This window comes from Plectropomus leopardus, chromosome 10 (genome assembly GCF_026936395.1).
Source record: "Plectropomus leopardus strain MGB_pleo_1.0 chromosome 10, ASM2693639v1, whole genome shotgun sequence".
NCBI classification, from domain to species: domain Eukaryota; kingdom Metazoa; phylum Chordata; class Actinopteri; order Perciformes; family Serranidae; genus Plectropomus; species Plectropomus leopardus.
In genome coordinates this window covers 31,659,017-31,682,594 of record NC_142185.1, presented here as the reverse complement: position 1 = coordinate 31,682,594, position 23,578 = coordinate 31,659,017, and the positions used below count along the sequence as shown (strand labels likewise).

Here is a 23,578-nt window from a genome sequence, read left to right as displayed (position 1 = left end):
TGATCCTGTCAGAGCTGATCAGATCGTTGGATGAGAGGAGCAGCTGCTGTGATTCAAAGCAACTTTTGGACCCAGCACAATGAACAGTTAAATTTCTCTTTCACTGCGTCTGGCATTGAGCTGCTCCATCTGTGCCCAGACTGCGCTCTGCACTCCGAGCGTTGTGCAATCAATGACCTCACGGTATATTTCAAATGCACTTGTAATGACTGTCCGGCTCCAACAATTTTTTAATCGGGGTGGGCCGCCACAAATAAATGAATGTGTGGGAAACCCTGCTACCGGGCTTGCTGGCTGCACCCAAGTGCAATCACTGCAACTTAATAAGATTTGTTGGTTAAGAAGTTTTTTAATTTAGTGAGTTTTTGAACATCCCAAGACCATCAAAAATGCGTCAAGAAAAATAATAACCTTTTCACACCTTTGTGCTCAGTCCCTGAAAAGAAGTTACATTTTTCTTTCAATTGCTTTTGAAACATATCACATGCTAACCAGATTAAGATGTTTCCAGCATGAGGTCGGTGCTCATGGAAACTGCTTTTGTCCACAGGGGGCGCCAAAAATGACACAACAGGAGCGTTCCTAGTAGCTGCTTTAATTTAACATTTCATTGATGAATGTAACATTTCAGCATTGGTTGTGAGTGCTCTGATGTTGCTCGGTTGTATTGCTGTCCAGTCTTTCAGGTATTTCCCCTCTAACATCGATGTGATCGAGTGGCTCGGGGCTTACTACATCGAGACACAGTTCTGTGAGAAGGCCATTCAGTACTTTGAGAGAGCCACACTCATACAGTAAGTAACCACCAGCTAAAGTCATTCAGAAGGTCACAGTAACAAACCAATCAGATCTGTGTAAACTTGATGATAATATCAGTAACTGGCAGTTCAGATACTGGCAGTGTTTTTGGTAAAGTTAAGCTCTTCTTGAGAAATGATGTTATTTCTACGGTATTTTTTAAAAATTGATCAAGTGATTTGTGTCTTATTTCATCTTGTTTTGATTGTTTTGCTGTTCTTCTTTCATCAGACGTGAAGCTTCATTTGAAAAAACATTTTTTTCTCTAACAAAGAACAGATGATTTCATTTTGTTTGTCCTCAAACTTAGAATTTATTTTTTATTATACCAATCTTTCATTTAAAGGTTCAGTGTGTAGGATTTGGTAGTAATGGAATATAGTATAATCAGTATGTTTTCTTTAGTGTATAATCACCTGAAAATAAGAATCATTGGACTTTCATTACCTTAAAATGAGCCATTTATATTTACATAGGGAGCAGGTCCTCGTCCACGGAGATTACCATGTTGCACCGCCACGTTTCTACAGCAGCCTAGAAAGGACAAACCAAATACTGGCTCAGATAGGGACATCTGTGTTTTCGTGTCGGCCGCCGTAGTTACCAGTTTCTCCACAATGAGCAGTGTCGGATGAACACAGATTTTTTTTGTATGAAATTGCTTTATTCTGTTTTACCAGATTTAATCTCCAAGTGTGTTTGTTTTGAAAAAGAATAGACCTCTGTGGATAATATGGCTCCTAGTAAAAACCTTCCAAACGTCTGGATCTTAAGATACAGAGAGAAAAGATGAGCTCACATTAGCAGGTGCTGGGCTGGTGGCCTGTCTCGAACATGCCAAACATTGTTTGTGAAACACTGATTTGTAACGTGAAGCCTTTTTATTCAGTTTTTTTACCTGTTTTAATCACCAGGTCGGTTTGTTTTGAAAAGGGGGAAACCTCTGCAGGTAATTTGTGTTTTGGTAAAAAAAAACAAAACCTAAATAATGAAAACCAAAGGAATCTCCCTAACTGAGAGAAGTGTTAGCTGGTTGCAATCTGCAATCCTCGCTGCTAGATGCCAGTTAATCCCCCAAAATCTTAAACACTGTTTCATTAAAAAGAAAGATGTTCTGCGTAGTGTTGTGTGCTCATACTGACTGATTTGTGTTTGTGTTGTGTTTCAGACCAACCCAGGTGCAGTGGCAGCTGATGGTGGCGAGCTGCTACAGAAGAAGTGGTGAGAATGACTCTGTTAGAATGGTTTCCATGTTTTCTGTTAGAAATAATATAAATATAGATTCACTCCACATTAGATTCCCAAACGTTATCATGTCCATGATTCACAAACAGCAGGTTTATTCTGATCTAGTGACGTGAAGTTGTGTATTCTCTGGCTGCAAGTGTGGGAAAGAGTGACAGCTGTTTCACGTAAACAGCTTGAGAACAATCAACTTGGCCTGTCTTTGCTGAGTGAACTTGCAGTGCGGTCAGTTAAAGTCGCAAATGTAGACGCTGTTTTTATTTTCTTCACAGGCAACTATCAGAAAGCTCTGGAAACATATAAAGACATCCATCGCAAGTTTCCAGAAAATGTGGAAGGTAATTCAGCCTGTCTGTTACACAGTTTACAACAGAACTTCTGACCAACAGCAGATGACTCACTGATAGGAGTGTAAAGAAAATGAAAAACTCTGTATTTGTGTGTCTGTCCAGGCCTGCGTTTCTTGGTGAGGCTGTGCAAAGACATGGGATTGAAGGAAGTCCAAGAATATGCCGACAAGTTGAAGAAGGTAGAGAAGATGAAGGAGATCAGAGAACAGGTACATCTCTCAGTTTACATTTTAAAGAGCAATTTGCTACAACCCAAAGACTGATGCCCCTATAAGCACTTGAACTTGCATTCTTTCTAATGGCCATCAGGGGGCGACTCTACTGGTTGCGTAAAGAGATCTGATTGAATAGTCATCCATGAGAAAATTACCCTATTATAACTTGATTTATTGATTTACCAAGAAAAACTGAACATCGGACTTCTTAGAAAGTCTATTAGTACAAACAAACACTGAACTAGACATTTTTAGGTGACTAAGACATTACAATTAACTTTAATTAACTGAAAACACACATAAGTAACAACAGCTACAGCTAGGCCTTCACTGTTTGAATCTATGTGACCATACGTGACCACGTAACCATTATGTCATGGTTACGTTACCAAATCAGTGTCATGGCAGAGACATGTCATCTGGCAGCACTCACCTGTCGCTCAAAACGGCCTTGCAGAGTTGCTCAGTTCACAACAAAGCCGATGTTTAGGGACTGTTCTAAAGCTGTGGTGCTTCCCGACATTTTGGGGAATGTTACACTCTATAGCTCCACTTTAACTCAAACAGAAGATAATTTTTGGTATTATTTGTGTGCCATTCAAGTTGACATAAATAAAATAGGAGAAAAAAAATTAAAACATGAAATTGATTTTGCTCTACAAAAATGCAATTCTCTCAGCTTTTTGTCCTAAATGTTGGTTTGTTTGCTTTTTAATGAAAATGCACAAATTCAGATGTTGATAAAAAAAAGGAGCAGAAGAAGCTAGAATAAAAAAAATAGTTCATAAAAGGTAAGATCTGTTCTTTATCTTGACGTATTTATTGTTTATATATCCAAAACATAAAATATTCTGGAGTCTAGAGAGACTAGTAAATATAACCAAAAATGCTGGTGCTGGCTTGGTTGGCAATTAAATAATAATAATATAGAGACAAAAACTGTTAATTTCTGGCATTTTAACCCGGGGTCACTAGGGAGTGACTCGCTTTTGGAGCCAGTTCAAGTGGCCTTTCATGGAACTGCAGTATTTTGGCACCTATGCACTGGTTTCATTTTTCAGCATTGAAGGTTGCTACTTGGTTTCACCCTCTTGGCAGTTTATAAAAGCTTTTACACTCCTCGTCACTTGATGTCTGATAGCTTTTTCTGGGAATATCTACACATGGGAAGTTCTCTGTTTTACATCCACAGTTTGTGTTGGGATAAGCAGAAGAAGAAGTGGATAGCTAGCAGAAATCTTGATAACTAATATCACTGAATAGAAAAAGAAAACCATAGAAAATACAGAAACAAAACTAGAACATAGTTTCCAAACATTCTGGATTCAAGAGTCCAAGCCTTACACAGGCAGCCTAGTTTAATGATATAACATTTAAATAAGCTAGTGCATCTGAATAATATTGACACCATGCAGCCTCATAAATGACCTGCTGGTTTTGCAGTCGTATATTACAGACCTTTTGCGAGCTTTCATTAATCATCCTTTCCTCACTGATATCTTGGCGTCCTGTCGTCTGTTCCTGCACAAGAGCACGCTGATTGAAAACACAGGAATCCTTTTGCCATAAAATGGGTCAGTGGTCACTGCAGCTCCAGAAAAGCATGAGAAACAGCTGCTTTTCTCCAGCTCTGTTGATTTTCCATGAATCAAAGTGTGTTCAGAGGAGATGCTATACAGCTGTTTAACACCTGGCTGACACGAGCGCCGGGTCATTTTAAAACAGTTGTTGTATTTGGACAGTTGTTGCGTAACACCTGAGACATCTGAATGGATTAAATAACTGTTAGAGGCTTTATTAAAGTCAGCCAGGATTAGTATTTCTGTATTCTCTGATGCTGAAAATGGAGCCTGTGATTTCCTTATCAGACTATACCCAGAATAATTGGAGCCATGTCTTCAGATTGGCAGGCACCGTTTGGTTTGGTTTTAATACTTGTGATGTTAATTTAAATATTGTGCTACAAGACCGGCTTGAATATAGTCCAAACTAACATCCTCTGCCATTCTCTGCTGTATTCCTGTTTTTTTTTTATTTTTTAATTTAGATACTTTGCTTGTTTGGATGGATGGATGGATGGATGGATGGATAGATAGATACCTACCTTTATTTGTCCCTATGGGAAAATTTATTTGCAGCAACAATCACTTGACATTCCCATGTATTGCGGCATAATCAGTTATCGCACCATACACTTGCATTGCACTTTAAAATGCAATATCTCAAAAACACCTTCAGGAAATTTCTTCAGATTTAGCACAAACATCCACTGGGATTCAACGACAAACTGACTAGATTTTGGTGGTTATAGGTCATAGGTCAAAGATCAAGGTCCCTGTGACCTCATCTTTCATTCTTGTGAGTCCAATGTCTCAAGAAAATGTCTTTTTTTCCCCAATTTTCTTGCATCCTTCTTTTTCTAGTAAATGTGTTTTTTCAATATAACATCTTGAATACATTTCTTCGACTTTGGCACAAACATCCTCTTTGAGTTAAGGATGAGCTGATTAGAATTTGGTGGTCAAAAGCTAAAGTCTTTGTGACTTTGCCCATCTCATTCAAAGAAACGAGATATCTCATGAACACCTTGAGGGAATTACTTGAAATTTGGCACAAACATTTACTTGGACTCAAGGATGAAGTGATTAGAATTTGGTGGTCAAAGGTCAAGGTCACTCATTAAACATATTTTTTGCCATAATTCAGGCCAACAACCTTCAAAAGTGTCTGGAAGTACACCACTCTGTGGCGAAAGATTTACTAGATTTCCGGCAGGGATAACAATCTCAACCGGTGACTCCATAACCTTTCGTTTCCCTCTGCCCTTACTTGCACAGGAATACTTACAAACGTGTTTTATTTAATTACTGCCACTGCCAGAGCTGGAAGACAAATGTTTCGCACTTCAGCCTTGAAGTAAATCTGCACTGCACCCTCGTCTTGATGGATGCAACAACTATAGTATCTATGATGACTTCCAAACTTCAGGTGCACTCCCACAAAGTAGACGACAGGTCTTTGTCCGGAGGTCAGTCAAGTTTTTAAGAAGGCGTGATTCAGAGTAACAGAGCTCTGTGCCATCGGGCCAGAAACAGATGAGGAGGAAGACTTTGTCAAATCGCAAGCAGCTGCTCTTAAATAAGATCAGAGAAACAAGAGAGTCAGAGCAACACGAGCCAGAGGGTTGACTCATTGATCCTAAAACTCTCCAAACTGAAAGGCAGCGAAAAAAACAGCTAATCCTGCTAATCTAACTGCTCATAGTGTGAAATGATGAATGAGAGAATGATTGGAAGAGGATGAAATCGCTGCTCTGTCTGATGATGTGTTTTTGTTTTATGTTTTATTTTACCATGGAAATACTCATATCTGTGTTTTACCATTTTTAAATTTCCATCTTTGTTACTAACTCTTTGTTGCTGTGGTGTTTCTGCACTAGACTCATAAACACAAATTGGAAACAAAGACTTGTACATGTGACATTCTTCATTTTTTATAAGTCCCATTCTCCTTAAATTTGTTTTTTTAAATGTTTATGTGTAACTCTTTGTTAGATAGTGTTAGTTTTATTATTTTAGGAAACAGAGGGAGAGATGACTAAAGTGAGAGGCAAAAAGATGTCCCTAGAATCTAACAGCCTAACATGAAATGTCTCTGCTTTTCTGTTTTTGGTGCACATGTTTTTGTTTTTTGTTTTTTTGTTTCTGAGTAAAATAAAGATAAAATCTGAATACCAACAGTATATGGAAAGTTAAATCCCATTTAGAATAGTTTTTGTCCTTGTCTGCGTTCTAAACTTTATTTTCCCTTCCTCCGTCTTTCTCTCTTCCTGCAGAGGGTGAAGTCGGGGCGGGAGGGCAGTGCCAGAGGTCGGAGGGAGGGCAGCGCCGGAAGTGCTGGTGAGTCATGTCACTTTTTATAAAGTTTCTACCGACTGAAAGTCTAGAAATGTTTGGAAGGTCAAAAGTAGAAGACGCTCATTTAACAGTAAAAACACATATTTTAAAATTACACTCAAACCAAACATCTGGGGAAAAGCGTGGACTTTATATTAACAACATTTGCTATTTTATAACTCTTATTGTATGTTACATTGTATTGTATGTTATTGATGTCTTAACATCAGCATGAATGCATACTGCACATTTCTAGTAAGGGCTGTGTTTCAAACCTCAATATTTTATTGTTCAGTTTTAGATGTGTCCGTATCACAGATCAGTTTCTGATTAAAATCAGAATTTTTAAAATTTCAGACAATATTTTAATATTATTTCAGATAATATTTTAAATATATTTTGGGGGGGTTTTATTGCCTTTATTAAATGGGACAGATGTAGCGTGAAAGGGGGAGAGAGAGGGGATGACACGCAGCCGCTGCGGCGAGGACACAAAATTTCAGACAGTATTTAATATATCAAAGTTCTTATACAGCTGTTTACCCTAAAACGGTATTTAAGATTTGATGTCTTTGGGTTTGTTATTAAATCAAAAATGTTTTTCAAAAAAAATATGTCTCTATTTCTGAATATAAGATTTTTTAAAAAGGTATTATTTTGGCTTTAAAACATGCCCTGTCATAAGGGTAAGGTTTTTCATTTCTGTATGGATGTTTTAGTTCGAATCAAAGCCTATAATCAATACTGTTTTTAGCTCATCCTTATTTTCAGCCTCTTTTGTTCTTGTGTGTCATCATTTCTCTCTGTTGTCCACACATGCTGCTGAGCAGCAGGCGTCTCCACGCCTGTCCTCACCTCTCCTAAGAAGGCCAGCATCATGGGTACATCTAAACACCACACTGACTCCTGACTACAGTAAAAGGCGGCAGTCATGTTCTGTGACAAATTAGATCTGTTTTTAGGTTCATATTGTGTAGCTGCACGAAATGTGATTGGCTTGTGGCGTTCGAGGGCGGGGCTTAGCGACAGGTCAATTACACAGTTTCATTTTGTCATATTTGTGCAGGTTTAGCGGCAGCAAAAGCCACACAATCCTTCTGTGAATTTGCCCATGAGAGCTTCAGGCCACAGCCAACACCAGAGTAGGCAAACTCTCAGTTTTAGCACTCCTTCACTACAGATCCACAACAAATACAGACACATACTCCAGACTGGCTCCGACCCTGGAAAGCTGGCTCATCAGCAGATTTCAAACGCAATCCAGACAAACTAGACAGTTGCCAAAAACTCTAACGAGGCCCAGCTTTGCTCCGATGCAGCTGAACGTCTGTCTTGTAATGCAGTTAAACATAGAATATATCAGGCACCTGTTAACGTGACTGCTGCTCCACCCTGCCAAGACTTCCATTATTCCCCCTTGTTCCGATAAATTAGATTAGAAAACCTCAATCTTGTGTGCTTTTACTGCTCCTTTGTGTTGCCAGATCTGCAACTTGATCTGTTTATAATAAGCTTTTCTCCAAACATGTTCAGTTCTTTGTATCCTTGAATATCGGTTATGACATTTTCTAAGTTGTTTAACTGAAACCCAAAACTTTTCTCACTCTCTTACGGCTCATCAGAGGTGGATGTGAAAGCAGGTGAGAGAACAAAGGTTATAAAATGCCCAAATCTCATCAGCTTTCTGTTGTTGCTCCTCTGTTTGCTATTTTATTTTCTCTCTGTGTGCAAAGATCTTCAGTCCAACTCTGTAATCTTTCTTTCCTCTTTGTCTGTCTTTCTATTTCTCTGACTCTTTCATCTTTATTCCCGCTCTGTTTCCTCTTTGCTGCCCAGTATCTCAGTCTGAGTCTAAACAGCTCAGTCCACTGTTGGACTCAGGGAGAGGTATGTAACATCATCACTCCAAATTAGTTAAGTGAAACCTGCTTGCTTTTAGGATTGTACTTGGGGATCTTGACAAAAATTAGAGCTAGCTTGTTTCATTTCAGTAGTTTCTCAGGGGCAGTCCAGCCACTAAAAGTCTGTCTCCACAAAATATGAAGCGACAGAAACCTTTTGCTTGTGGGTAGTTAAAGTCAAACTTGGTCGATTTTTACCAGCTCTGTGTCATTGCACTTTGGGCAGTGTGTGCAGGCGAAATCAAAGAATCAACAGATTATGCAGCTGCGAACTTAGTTTTCTCAGTCAATATAAGATGCAGTGATGAATTTATTATTCTATCAATAACATATACCATCAACAAAGACTGGACATTCACATAGAAGGTGACCAATTTTTCCTTTAACCCTTTGAAACCTGGATCGACATCACTTTTCTTGTGCTGCGTTGGAATTCTTAGTATTAAAACCTTTAAACCCTAAGCAAATTTGTTTGCTTTCATTTGAAAACATGGGCAAAAAGTCAATTACCAACTTGGCAAGAAATGTTGCGGAAATTGCAGGGAAATAGTAGAGTTGGATTTTTTTTTTAATTAGGAAAAACTACAACATAACTTAAATATATAATCATGATATAGTTATCATAATTATATTTTTACAGAATTATTATTATTACTGAAGCACTTTTTTAGGTTATTTCCTTGCTCATTTTTACATTATTTTAATTTATTGTTGTTGTTGTTATTGTTGGGTTTTTGTGCTTATTTTAGGGGATTTTCTTGTACTTTTTTCCCTTTTTGGGTCATTTCTCCTTTTATTTATTTTATTTTTATTTTTTTTTATTTAAACCGGTTGGTCCTACTGAGATTAAGAATCTGTTTTTCAGTAGACACCTAGCCAAAAGAGTCAGCAGTAAAAAACAAAGTGGCAGATAAAGAAACAAAGGTAGACAAAATGCAATTCACAAGCACTAAAATTTATATTATGAGTCAAAAGAGAGCTTTGTGGGAGTCAGCTGTACAGCCAGGCAAGTTGCTAACATTCCTCCCATGTTTTTGAAATAAATCAAGCAAGAAATCAAGAAATTTGCTCAGGTTTCAAAGGGTTAATAGCTTCCTCTCCCCCCATTTTCCATTTAAAGTTCTTAAAATATTGATAGTCTAAAAACATACTGCAGGTGCACAATCATACTTTGTAAGAAATTAATGCAAATCCTTTTTGAACTTCTCATTGTGCGCTGACGCAGCAGAAGTGAGTGTGAGAACAAGTTTCTGTACGTAAACGCTTATGAATCATAAGTATAGTGTTTCAGTAAAAACACCTGAACCTGGTCCAGAAATCTTCTGACAGGCAGCTGTGATGTTGAACTGCGGAGGAGGAGGGAGTGATCGCCCAACGCTCTCTCAGATATTTGAGAAAACCTCTAGTGGACCTGAGAATTTTCCCTCTCTTCTGTAAAGTCTGCATATTTTCAGCTCTGTAAAAAAAAGAGTGTGTATGTCGAGACTGACGGTTTGATTTCTCACGCATTTGAGTCATTTTTTGATGGGAAACTACTTAAACTGTCACAGAGCAAGAGGTGAAGGGTCTAACATTTGGCCATTTCTTCTTGCTCTTCTTATAATATTTGAACTTGTTTCTCTTTTTATTTTTTCTATGTCTTAACTCAGTGTTCTTATTTTCCAAGTATTTCAAGTTTCAAGTGTTTTTTCCAAATAAGTTTGAGCAGGAAAGTGAGTTGCAAAAGCCAGAAAGTTGAGTCATCGATACTGATCAACTCTATCAAACCCTTGCAGATATATTATGACCTTTTGTTTCGTGGAGGCATATAAAACTTCCTTATTGCTACTTTTATTGTGGAAACTGTCAGTTTTAAGTCTGGCTTCCAACCCGTCGTGTCATCCCTCCTTTCTGTGTCTCCCAGTTGTGTATTATAAAAGAGAAACTGCGACCTTCCGAGAAAAGAGGGGAAAAAGGGGGAGAAAAAAGTTGATTTTCCAGCAGAGGTTTCGGTTTGCCAGCAGTTTGTGAGGCCTCGTGTGAGATGTTTGGGACTGTGAAGGAAGGTAGAATATCGGGCCTCCTTCTTTCTCCTTCCTGTTTTTTTGCTTTCTGCTTTTCGCTCTCGTCAGGTTCCAAGGCTACCTGGCAGCCAGATGTGAGCTGCTGCTGACTGTAATCATGTCTGTCCTTCAGCTCACACACAAATTCTCCAACACATTCATTACATCTTGTGAGGAGTACCAGCTCTGTGTCTAAGACCATTAAACATTAAGCTAGTGCTGTTATTCAGAGTTTCTCCAGAGGACAGTCGAGTATGATGCATTAGTGCTGCAGGGACCTGTTAAATTCTGAAGAAGTAGTATTCAGATCCCAAAAATAAAAGTACTTACACAAAACTATGAAAATACTCGGCCTGCAATGGTATGTAAGTATGTAATGGTATGGCTAAAATTGCTTTGAGTTTTAACAGTAGAAGTAGTTTTGCTCCCTGCCAGGAGACTTTTGTAGGATGTTAAAGCATATTTTAGCGTTCAGCCAGTTTGCAAAATAAAGCACCGCCCACTTGCTGGAGCTAACTTTCTCATTTTACAGCAAAACAGTGCACTAACACATTTGGAACAGGATGTGTGGTGCTGTATGAGTACCTGAGACAACAAAAATGAATGGGAACTACTGTGCCGCACGCACGCACGCACACACACACACACACACACACACACACACACACACACACACACACACACAAACACACACACTGACTGCCTCTGTGAGATGAAAGTCTCACACCTCCACCATGTTGGCTTTTGAGAGTATGAGATAAAATGAGGGTCTTACATAAATATTCAGACACATGCAGACAAACATCCTGATGAAGTTTCACTGCACTAAAGCAAACCGTAAATAAGTTCAGCTTTGAAGATCGTTTACTTCTCAACTGTGTCAGAATTGGCAAATATACTTAATTGTGACCTTTTTAAAGCCAGTCAAAGTCAGAATTAGTTGTTGTGAGTGTGTGTTTGTTCTTGCATGTGTGTTTTGTGCAGACAGCAGCCACAGCAGCAACAGCACTAAAGGAGAGCGGCTGAGCGCCAAAATGAGGTCACTTCCTGGTTCCAATGAGCCCTACGAGGCCAGCAGCCCAAAAGAAATAGGTGAGGAAACCCAAATTTTCCTCCTCTTCCCCTCATCTATTAACCATGCACGCTTCCTGCTGCGCAGTGATGCAGATGACAGGTGTAGCTCAGTAGAAAGAAAATAGTTCCAACATGAAACGACTCACAAGGTCTGTGGATTATCTCGAATCATGATTTTCGGAATAGACGCTGTTGTTGAGTTTTCCGAATGTTTTTTTTTTTTTATCACCCAAGCTGGGTGTCATGTATATCTCCAACACTCAGCAACTCACACCAAAACAATCAAGATTAATGCGTAGCACAACAGGTTAGAGGGAAAAAACTGTAGTTTTCAGTATCATCTTCAGCACCACAGACACCCAACGTTCAGAGACTCCAAAACTAAGAGTGTTCATTAAAATACTCTTTACCTTTTGAAACCAAAACAAATTGGCTTGATTTCTTTCAAAAACACAGGGATGTTACAAGTTTTGAGTAACAAGAAAAGTACCTGAAATTTAGCCATAAAAGAAAAAAAGAAGGTGAAAACAAACAATTAAACAAAAAATAAATGAATAAAATAATTGAGAAAAATAAATATATAAATAGAATATTTTATAATTATTATAAAAAATATTTTTTCTGAACATTTTCCGTATTTTTTATTTTATTTTTTATTATCCTCCAAGTTTTTCTCTCTGTTTCTCTCTGTCCCTTTTATGAAACTAATTTTCAGGTCTGTCGTTTCCTAATTCTTGCAATTTGCAGAACATCTCTTGCCACGTTGCTCATTGCCTTTTTCGTCATGTTTTCAAAAGAAAACAAACCAATTTGCTCAGATTTCAAAGGTTCAAATGCATGTGGAGGCAAGACAGCTTTATTTGTATAGCACATTTCATACAACAGGGGAATTTCAAATGGTTTACAGCGCACTAAAATACAAAAACACAATAAATGACAGATTCACAATATAAGGGTGAAAAGATAAGATATGAAAGGTAAAATTAAATTACTAAATGATTAAAAAATGTTTTAATAAAAAGCACCATAAAAAATAGCAACAGTGCAGACAAGAAGTGCAAAGATAAAAAACAATTATCACAATTTTTTTTTAAGTTTAAAAATATAATTGTAGTGATTCCTTAATTTCTAAGATGGATCTTTATTAGAAAATAAGCCTGAGACATTTTATTTCATAACGGGTAAAACCTCCCTTCCTCTGGTGTGCAGATGCGTCCTACGTGGACCCACTGGGGCCTCAGATGGAGCGACCAAAGACGGGAGCCAAGAAGCGCGTTGAGGATCACGACCCCTTTGATGATGAAGAGCTGGTCGACGAGCTGCTGCCGTAGTAACCGCCTCCGCCTTCTGCCTTCGCTGCCTCGTCGGGACATCTAATCTTTTGTCAAAGGCAACAGCACAAAGTTTCACCACACAACAAAACATTTCATACTCAGAAAAAAACATCCATTCGACGGAGTAAAGACTTTATTTTTCAGGGGCACCAGTGAGCATCCAGTGACTCCACTTTGGAGTGACTTTACTTCTTATTAATCGTACATATACATCTTAATATTTATACATTTCCATTTAGCCGAAAAACGCTTGCATACATGGGATAAATGCAAACACGTTCGGCAGTCTGGAACTATTTGGACCGTTTAGTTTTGGCTCTTCACTCCAGCACAATGAATTTAAAATGAGGGAAACACTCACAGTGAGGTCAAAGTGATGACGTTAACTTTGATTTAAAGGTGTTTACATTCACATACAATGAAGCGTGTGGAAATGATAGACATTTTTGGACAAACTGTTCCTCCCCATGTTTAAACATGTTCTTTAGTGTTTAACACAATATGGATGTGAACGCCCTAAAACACAAGTGTGCATTTTAACCTCACTGTCAGCTTTTCATTTTCAGTGCTGGGGCACAGAGCCAAAACAATGAAAAACATTGTTGTAATATTTTTGAGTGCACTACATGTTTCCATGTGGGAACCTTCTGGAAAATCCATCAACAGGACATAACAACCTTATGGAATCTGTCCATTTCAGGTCCTGTTCAGTCACATTTCGTACCAAGTCTAAAGATGTTTATTTGTCTTATAATATTTATTACTGTTTGTTATCCAATATTTTATTAAACAGAAAAGATTTTATTTATACAAGAAAAAGTTGCACAATCTCTGAGTAGAATAACCTTGAGATAAAACAAACTATGTGTTCTGTGAGTTTTTCTATACAGCGTCTTACGAAACTTTTCACCTCCCTCTGCGTTTTTTCCTGCTTTATTGCATTACAACACTGGTGGGCGGCCCTGTCTTGGCAGGTTTGTTGTGGTACCATATTTTTTCCATTTTGTAATATTGGATGTGGAGTTGCTCAGTGGGATGTTCAAAGTTTCATATATTTTTGAGACCAACCATGACCTTGTCCCTGGCCTGTTTGGGGAGCTCCTGGGTCTTTATGGTGCCACTTGCTTCGTGGTACCTGTTGTTTAGTGCCGTGCTCCCCAACCTTTTTTGGGTCAAGTACCCCAAAAGTCTGAAACTGAAAAAATCTGATCTCAAAACAAGACCTCAAAGTGAAAAAAAAACTGAATCCAAAAAAAATAATATTTAAAATAGTAAAGAAATACAGTCTGTATCTAAAAACATTAAATCTGCAACAGAAGTTTTTTTTTTTAAAAAAACTTGAAATATCAAAATTAATATGAAAGTGAAAAATGAAAATAAATAATTTATTAAAAAGGAATTCAAACTGAATCCAAATTATATTTAACCTGAAAAAAAAACTTTTCAAATTCTGTTTTTTCAATTTATTTTTTTTTTAAATTTAGTTTAGATGAAGGCAGTTTGAAACTTCTAAAGAAATGAACCAAAGAATTAGTGAGAAAGTTTGCAAAAAAGCTAAAAACCAACAACAAAAAACAAGGAAAAGTGCTAAAATAATATATAAACATAGCTTTGTAACATCATTTCAAATATATAATTATAGTTAATATATATGCAGTTCTCCTCCTATTTTTTAAAACAATTTTTAAATGTTTTTCTCACTCTCTTTTCAGGACTTCTTTCTTGTAACTTTTACCATGTCTTATGAAGTTTTTGGGTCATTTCTTGCCAGGATGCACATTGCCTTTTTCCATGTTTTCGAAGGAATTTGCTCATATTTCAAAATGCTTGTGAAAGGCATCTAAATGCTGCACAAAAAAACCTGATGTAGTTCCAGGTTTCAAAGGGTTAAATAACGGGTTGTATTGCAACAAATTGCAAAACGCCAAGTGGGTGAATAGTTTTGCGAGGCACGATCTGAGTTATGATGAAAGTGAGACAGCAGATTTATTGAAGGTCAAACTGCACTGAATTGGGCTTTAACTGGCTTCTCATGTGCCTCACATAAATCCTAATGACGTATGTTCACATTATACAAAGTGACAGGAAGAAATGCATCATTTTTGCTGTTAGACCTTGACGTTAAAGCTTCTGTGAAAGCAGAGCAGACACAAATGGTTCAAACAGAACTGAATCCAGTTTATCTTGAAGTGAATCAGACTGGTGTGCAGCCAGGATCCAGCAGCAGAGCGCACGCAGCCAACAGTTTGGACTTCCCCCCACAGTCAGGAGCTGCTCTCTTGAACGCTGCAGTCGTTTATCTTTCGATTCATCAATGTGAGTCCTGAGCGGAGGATCACTGTTAATGCGCGTAAACGCTTCCATCGGATTTTACGCACACATCGTTGGAGAAAACCAACAGGGAAAAACACACTTGGTGGCATTTTCCGAGTCTTCAACGGAAAGCAGCAGCAGGTGTGAAACGTCCAACTCGGTGATTATTTCTAATTTTGAGTCAGTTTTTTTTACTCCTGGCGATAGTGTGGACGCGGTGTGCCAAAATGTTTCCGCTGTTTCCCTGGCTGCGCGCCTGTGCCTCTGTGTCCAAGAGAGGAGTGAGGACTGTTCGCCTGCCGCTAACTCTCCAACATTTCACCGGATTATAACAGAGGAACGAAACCTGTTTACGGCAAAAAGCTGCGTCTTTAACGGAGGCTACTCGATACTGTGTTTGTAATCTTTTAAGAAAGGCAGCAAACGCGCGCAGAGGAGCGTTTTTCAGTGGATTTTGGCACAGCACCATACCGAGAAGCGCGCAATGATGCCGCGTCGGATCCGCGTCTTGCTGCTGCTGCTGCTGCACCTGGCCGTGCTGCTGCAGGGCGGGACGGCCGGTGCGGGCCGCCGTGTCCGAAAAAAGGCCACCAGGACCCGGCCGTGCCTGGACCTGCCGGAGGAGATCCTGGAGCAGATGTTCGGGCGCCTTTCGGTGGGAGTGATGAGTGCTTTCCACCACGCGCTACAGCTGGAGCCGCAGGACAAACTCAACCTGACGTGCCCGACCGCCGCACGGTCCCAGACCGACAGCAAGATCCGCCTCCCGGTCAACCTGCTCAGCATCTCCCCCTGGGCCTACAGGTGAGAGCACGTGCAGATACGACAGTACGGTTTTAAAAACTGTGAACTGTTCTGTGAATGAAAAGCATCGCAGTTTGTTTTTTAATCTGAGTATGAATATTTTGTATTGTATGTGGCAGTTGATTTTATTACTATTATTATTATTATTATTATTATTATTATTATTATTATTATCATTAATTGTTTTCTTTTTAGCATGTTTTTTCCCGTGTTTTCAAAGGAAATCCAGACATTTTTCTCGGGTTTCGGGGGTTAAATGCTTGTGAAAGGCATCTGAATGCAGCATGCATTCTTTTGAATTCATTTTTTCAGGATCTCCTATGACCCGGCCAGGTACCCCCGCTACATCCCAGAGGCGTACTGCCTGTGTAAAGGCTGCCTGATCGGCCCGTACGGCGAGGAGAGCGACCAGTACCGCAGCACTCCGGTCTACGCTCCCTCTGTCATCCTGAGGAGAGCCGGCTCCTGCGCCGGCGGACGACACTCCTACAACGAGGTCTACGTCTCCATCGCTGTGGGATGCACCTGCGTGCCGCTGCTGGAGAAGCAGAAGGACGGACAGAACAGCAACCAGAGTCTGGAGAGAGCGCAGCCCAAAGCCAGGCGACTCGTGTCTGCGGGGAAGAGAGTGTGAAGGAAACAGAGGACTTGTCAGTGAACTTCAGTGACTATGATGGGATGTATGTATTTATGTAACCTAATTTTAATAATCATAAATTTCTTTATTTTTTCTTAGATATTTGATAATTTTCTGTCTCTCTCTGTTCTTTTTTTGTAAATATGTTTTTTTAGGTAATTTTCTTGTCACCTTTTATATTTTTTGCAATTTGCTTATTTTTTCAAGTTTTTGAAAGAAATCAAACCAATTTGCTCGTGTTTCAAAGGTTTAAATGCATGTGAAATGTGTCTGAAGGCAGCACAATAAAACCGATGTCAAACCAGGTTTTGAAGAGTTAAACAAACACACATTGGACATTTGGATGGTAAAGGATTTGAAACTCCTGATCTGAATCTGTGTTTGGAAACCTTTTTCTTCTGGAAGCAAATGAGAAACATTTATGTCTTTTTTTTCTTAGAGACGGTCATTTTTGGCTTGGTTTTGATGCCCTTTGGACCCAAATTTGATGTTTTTGTTGTTGTTTTTTTTACCAAACTTGTACAAAGATACACATTTTAGAGTTTTTTATTAGCAGAACTGGAGACAATAAGCCTTAAAAAAATCTGTGTTGGTTCAGTCCAAAGCACAGAAGATGCACTTATTTTACCTTTTGTATTTGTACAGGTGATATGTGAAAATGATGTGCTCTTTTTTGTAAAATCATAAAAACTTGGTGCACTTGTACAGTGTGGGGCCCTGAACATTTTTAGAAATAAAACACAAGGCAAAAAACACCTTATGTTACTGGAAAAAAACATTGCTAACAACATGGCTAAATCTGGCCCCCTATAGTGTGCCAGGTGGCCCCCCATACATTTTCTATGTCATAATAAAAATAAAATGATTCACACTGGGAATTGTTTTTGTACTTTTGGTATATATGAGGTGCCAGAGTGCATAAAACAGCATCAGCATCTTGTTTATCGAAAAAAGCTTGTGGAGGATCACACACACCCCCGTCAGGGGCCCTTACTAAGCCCCTGATGTTATAAAATTTTAAAACATTCATAATCCTCAACACTTCCCAAAATCATAGAAACTTCCTTAAATCTCAGAAACTTCCCAAAATCCTAGAAATGTCCTAAAATCCTAGAAGTATGTATAGGGTTTCTGTGACCATCCCTGGCCTCCTGTTATTTTGCAAAAGTGGCCCCCAATCAAAGCAAGTTTAGTATCCCTGTTTAACAGTCACAATATTAAAATCCTAAAACGTTCTTAATCCTAGAAACATCCCAGAACCCTAGAAACTTCCTAAAATCCTAGAACCTTTCTAAAATCTCAGAAACTCTCCCAAACCCTAGAAATGTCTTAAAATCAGAGAAATGTCCTAAAATCTGAGAACGATTAGGAAATCCTAGAAACATCTTAAAATCCTAAAACATTCTTAATCCCAATCCTTCTTAAATCTCAGAAATGTCTTAAAATCCTAGAAATGTCTTAAAATCACAGAAATGTCCTGAAAACCGACAAACATCCAAAAATATATGGTCCTAAAATTATATGGTCCTGAAATCCTAAAAACATGTATGGGGCTTCTGTGACCGGCCCCTGGCCTCCTGTTATTTTGAAAAAGTGGCCCCCAAGCAAAACAACTTTAGTGTCCCTGTTTTACCATCACAACAGTGAAATCCTAAAACATTCTTAACCCTAGAAACATAAATTCCTAGAAAATTCCTAAAATCCAATGTATTAAAATCAGAGAAATGTCTTAAAATCAGAAAATATCTTAAAATCTGAGAAATGTCCGAAAATCCGAGAAATATTATGAAATCCTGGAAATGTCTTGAAATCCTTCAACATCTGTAATCCCAGAAAAGCTTCCTCAAAATCATAGAAATGTCTTAAAATCTGAGAAATGTCCCAAAACCCTAGAAATGTCTTAAAGCATGTATGGGGCTGCTGTTATTGGCCCCTGGCCTCCTTTCATGGCCCCCAATCAAAGCAAGTCGAGTATTACAGTCACAGACTGCAGTCACCAGGGGGCGACCCAGATTAAAATGTTACACTTTGAGGGAAGGAAGAGGTGAAACTGAAAAGAATCTGATGGTGAATGTACTCATATTTATTTATTTTAAATTCCCAGTTTATCTATCTTCTCCTTCTTCTGTGGTGCAACCTGAGTTTTACTCATTACTGCCCCCCAACCGTGGATGCATTTCTTGCATCACATGCATATCTGCGATGCATTGCGGGAGTTTATACACCTCTGGAGTGACCACCGATGTTCACTCGCTCCCTCAGCCCTCCGAGGGCCGAAGTTGACTTTTTCAGATAATTGGAGCGGCCCTTTAGATGGCGGTAGAGTTTTCCCTGAGGGCGTGTTGAACGACTATTGGAACGCAGCCAGACGTTTCCGTAAGCCAACTTGTGTGTCCCTCTGGAGTTGCCGTATGGCAGGAAAAACGTGGGGAAAACTTCCACTCTGTCAGGGCTGTCACACACCGATTTGGTAAGAAAAATTAGAGCAGCAGTTGCTGTTGGAGCTGTCACACCTTTTTCTTTATTGTTTTATTTGTTATCCAGTCAGGCGAACAGAGGACGTCAGCGGTGTCAGCTGTGAGCTTCTCTGTGCGCGAGCTCCTGCCCTGCTGTTGTTTTTAGCTTAGCTGCACAGCTAGCTGTCCAACCCCGTCTGCTGCTTCATGTTATGGACATGTGGGAGACAAGGACACTTTTAAACCCGGCTCAGCAGGGACTCTAACCTGTCCTCTGTCCTCACTGGAGACTTCAGCTCTGAGCTGGTGAGCATTTTTCCTTCTCTACAGCTTGCTACAGTTAACCCTTTGAAACCTGAGCATTTTTCTTAAAACATTAGTAAAAGACAATGTACAACTTCACAAGATATTATTCAAAGTTGGCACGACATTTTAAAAGAAAGAAAGAAAATGACATAAAAATTAGCACAGAAAATATGGGATAAAAAATAAAAAGGCATTAATTGGGAAAAAAAGTGCTAATATACAAATGTGTGCATATTTCTCACCTTTTCCTAATTTCTTGCAGTTTGCAGGGCACTTTATGCCAAGCTACTCATTGCCCTTTTTCCCAAGTTTTTTAAAATCAATTTTATTTTTTTAAGGAAAGTAATTTTTTTTCAGATTTCAGAGGTTTTAATGGTTGTAAAAGATGTCTGAATGCAGCGTGAGAACACTGATGACAGTCCAGGTGTGAAAGGGTTAACACTCTTATTTCAATGGAAAAAAAACCCACATAAAATAAAAACAGTATGTCTATATATGGATTTCATTAATTTCTGTGAAGATTATGAAATGCGATTGTATTTTTAAAGTTAAATTAATATTCATGATATACTTTTTTAAATATCGTGGGGCACATCGAGGACCTGAACACAAACTGTTTCACAGAGCCCTCACTCTCTGCTAAACAGCCTCGTCCTGACGTAAAAAGATGGCCAAGCAAAAGAAATTTCTCAAAAAAGAAGCCTTTCAGGATTGCATGGTTGTAGATATGTCAGATCCTATCAATAGCTGACACAAATATCAGGAAAACTCATCTCTGATGCAATATTCACAGGAAATAATCTGCTCAAAATGAACCGTTATTGGTAATCTAACAGACTTCCTGAAGTTAGGCATTTGGATTAATTGTACAGATTCTCAGTTGTTCTCTATTGATGTTATGAATTCAACGTAACATGAAATATCCCTAAATATATCATCAGTTTAGTCAGCTGAGATTATCTTCGTCACTTGGCCTGCGGCCTCATGCCTGTGACAGAATCACAGCCGGGATGATATACAGTACAACAGCTCTCCCTCTCGTCGGTTATTTTGCGTAAATAAGTCTAGCCCTGGTTCTCAGAAACTTATATTTCACTCCTCTGTCACTGAATTCACCTTTAACTATTCATGCAGGGGCAGCACAGTGGTGTTGTGGTTAGCACTGTTGCCTCACAGCATGAGGGTCCCTGGTTCAAAACCCAGTTGGAACGAGGTTCGGTCCGTGGCCCTTCTGTGCAGAGTTTGCATGTTCTGCTTGTGTCTGCATGGTTTTTGACTCTAAATCACCCTTAGGTGTGATTGGTGTATGGTTGTTTGTCTACATGTGTCGGCCCTGCGATAGTCTGGCGACCTGTGCAGGATGTACCCTGATGACAGCTGGGATTGGCTCCGGCCCCCCCGCGACCCTTACGAGGACAAACGGTTACAGAAAATGACTGACTGACTATTCATTCAGCTCAACAGTTTACGATGTTGTGAGTGGGATCATTATAATCCTTGACTATTAAAACATGGGGATAGACGTCACCTTTTCATTGTTACCATGTTTGGTTTAGGAAATATAATGAAAAATGTTTTAAAGAAAAGAAGAAGAGAAGAAATTCTCAAAACCTGGACAAATAAAACACCAATAATCTGCATGGAAGGATACCACAAAAAATACATCAAAACATGTTTATTTATACTCTGTTGGACCAGCTCTTTACGAATTAAAGCAAACAAATATTAACCGGTGCCTTATAATTAATCATTGAGCTGATCAATGCTGCCACCTGCTGATGTTAAATAAAACTATAAAACTGCAACGACTCGTGAGTACAGGATGTTATTCTGACACATTTTATCAACTTGTCATGAAAAACGAGGAAAAAAAAGTGCAGTAGTAAATGACATTTCTTGGCATATGATATATCTGTTTGCAGAGAGTTGGCTCACCTCGCCCTTATTGTACAACATATTTCTCTATACTTGCATATTTCCCAAGTCTCATTTTGCATTTTCAGGACACAAGAACTGGTGTAAAATGCCAAACATCAGGTGGTTTAACAGCTGTGTGATCCTCCGGACATTAAAGCAGGTAAGAAAATATCATCTCTCCCTTTCGATTTATTTTTCCTGCTTCTTTCTTGTTAAATAATTGGGATAATGTTATGACACACTATATTATATTTTTTGATGATTTTTATGACATACTATACTCTGAGATTTTAAGTAATTGTAATGACATACTACAATTATTTTATCATGAAAATTTACTTCACCGTGAATTCTTTATGGTTTTATTATGACAACATTTTTATGGAAATCTTTATCGTATACTATAGTATGGGATCTTGTAATGATTTTTCATGACACATTATTCTATGGCTTCATGATGGTTGTTTTTTTTTTATTATTATATACTGTGCTATTACCTTTTATGGATTTTTTAAAAAAATCTTTTAAATTTTTTTGGTGCTATTTTTTTTACTATACTATGACTTTTTGGTCCTGTTTTGGACAACATACTGTGACTTTTTGATGCTATTTTTGATGACATACTTGACTATGACTTTCTGGTGGTATTTTGGATGACATATATACATATATTTTTTTTTCTTTCTTTCTTTTTTCCTGATTTAAAAAATAACAGTTTTATTTCCATCACAATTTTTTGTGATTTTTTTTTCTTTTAAAATGTTTTGGGTATTTTTCTAAGATAACATGCTTTCCAAACCTGCGGACCTACCAAAATTTTTAAACTCGCCAAAATTATACCAGTTATAAAAGCCAAATACTGTAAAAAATAAGAAATTGCCGTTGAATTTTTAAATTTCCAATGGTCCTTGAACATATCACGTGGGATGAAACACTTCATGCATTTTCTCCGAGTCACTCAGAGTCTGACTGAACACGCGTATTTGCTGTTTAGTTAAATATCTTAAAGTTTGGCAATCTAAGTATGGCAATCTAACACAAATAAGACTAATATTTTGATTATCAGAAGTAAGGAAGACAGAAAATTGGTATTCCCTGACTTCCTGTTGTCGGGTACAGCTCTGAAGGTGTGTGATGAGATAAAATACCTGGGCCATTACATCCGCAGTGATCGCTCAGATGATAGCGATGTAAATTTAAGTATGTGTAAAAATCTCTCTGTTTAAAGCCTTCTGTACGCCTCTGCATACGGCCCATCTGTGACGTCGCTACAAAACAGGCAGCTGGCAGAGACCGACTGTGGCCTGTGGTGACAGGATGAGGCTGCGGCCCAAAGCTGCTCGGAGTTCTGGTGCGAACCGAACCTGTTCGCCAGAGTTGGTGTTCCTGCGTGTTCTGCTGTAATAAGATCCTGAGCTGAGTTCTGTGAGAGTTAAGTCTGCATTTGGAGCCACTGGCGTTGATGTTTGACTCACTGTGGTACGTATGCATGTATGCATGTATGCATGTATACATGCATGTATGTATGCAGGGGCGTCGCCAGGAATTCTGGGCCCCATGAAAACATATCTCATTGGGCCCCATCACTACGGCCCAGGCCAACCCTGTACAATTGTTATAACCACACCTGCATTACCCGATGACCCATTAAAAGCAATAAACAACTATAACTTTGTTTTACACTCCTGAAAAATGTGAGAGGGGCCTCTGAGAGACTCCACATTTTTTTTTAGAAAGGAATTCTGAATGTTTGTTCATTAACTCAGACAATTTTAGTTAACTTATTGCAGTCACTACTTAAAGAGAAAAAAATGAAAATAAAAAAATAATTTTTATTTCAGGCCCAATAAGGGCCCCCTCCCCACTTGGGCCCTGGGTCCCACTTTTCCCCCCACTATGACGCCCCTGTATGTATGCATGTATGCATGTATGCATGTATGCATGCATGTATGTATGTATACATGCATGTATGTATGTATGTATGTGTTTGTATGTATATGGACCTCTGTTTGGGCTGAGTCTTTAATAAAGTTTTGAATTGAAGAATTGAATTAATGGTGTTTTTGGCCCTTTTTGCAACTTTCTATGCTATGGGTGTCTTCGATGCTATGGCGAGTCTAAATATGTTATTAAATGTATTTTTATTAAATGCATTTTTAGTTTACAGCAGTTCTTAGTTGTTTTTGGGAAATGTCATTTTTTAACATTTTTGCCATACTATAGCCTTGCTTTTTTGGGCATTTTTTCGACTTACGAAATTTGGGTGTTTTTTGAAATTTCAGCAACATTC

The 23,578-nt window shown here is 38.6% G+C and overlaps 2 protein-coding genes and 1 long non-coding RNA gene across 3 annotated transcripts in view; all 3 read left to right on the top strand.

The window, feature by feature from the left end:
- The window catches only part of ift88 (intraflagellar transport 88 homolog), a 91,401-nt gene extending 78,454 nt beyond the window's left edge, over positions 1-12,947 (top strand). Inside the window, exons 22-31 of the mRNA XM_088083593.1 lie at positions 679-794; positions 1,967-2,019; positions 2,316-2,381; positions 2,496-2,602; positions 6,444-6,507; positions 7,335-7,385; positions 8,127-8,144; positions 8,341-8,391; positions 11,432-11,539; positions 12,731-12,947. Coding sequence (XP_087939719.1) covers positions 679-794; positions 1,967-2,019; positions 2,316-2,381; positions 2,496-2,602; positions 6,444-6,507; positions 7,335-7,385; positions 8,127-8,144; positions 8,341-8,391; positions 11,432-11,539; positions 12,731-12,852 — 756 coding nt within the window. The 3' untranslated portion in view covers positions 12,853-12,947. The remainder of the gene's footprint in view (positions 1-678; positions 795-1,966; positions 2,020-2,315; positions 2,382-2,495; positions 2,603-6,443; positions 6,508-7,334; positions 7,386-8,126; positions 8,145-8,340; positions 8,392-11,431; positions 11,540-12,730) is intronic.
- Positions 12,948-13,884: 937 nt separating this feature from the next.
- il17d (interleukin 17d) lies at positions 13,885-17,487 on the top strand. Its single transcript, XM_042495246.2, has 2 exons — positions 13,885-15,972; positions 16,285-17,487. The coding sequence occupies exons 1-2, from the start codon at positions 15,653-15,655 to the stop codon at positions 16,604-16,606; spliced, it is 642 nt and encodes a 213-aa protein (XP_042351180.1). The 5' UTR covers positions 13,885-15,652; the 3' UTR covers positions 16,607-17,487.
- Positions 17,488-18,851: 1,364 nt separating this feature from the next.
- On the top strand, positions 18,852-23,339 carry LOC121948691 (uncharacterized). Its single transcript, XR_006106174.2, has 4 exons — positions 18,852-19,079; positions 19,154-19,371; positions 21,375-21,448; positions 22,517-23,339. It is a non-coding gene; the product is annotated as an uncharacterized LOC121948691 (long non-coding RNA).
- Positions 23,340-23,578: the final 239 nt, after the last annotated feature.

Coding starts and splice junctions, on each gene's coding strand:
- il17d (XM_042495246.2), top strand. CDS start 15,653: ATGATGCCGCGTCGGATCCGCGTCTTGCTGCTGCTGCTGCTGCACCTG. Junction 15,973..16,284: donor ATCTCCCCCTGGGCCTACAG/GTGAGAGCACGT, acceptor TCATTTTTTCAG/GATCTCCTATGACCCGGCCA.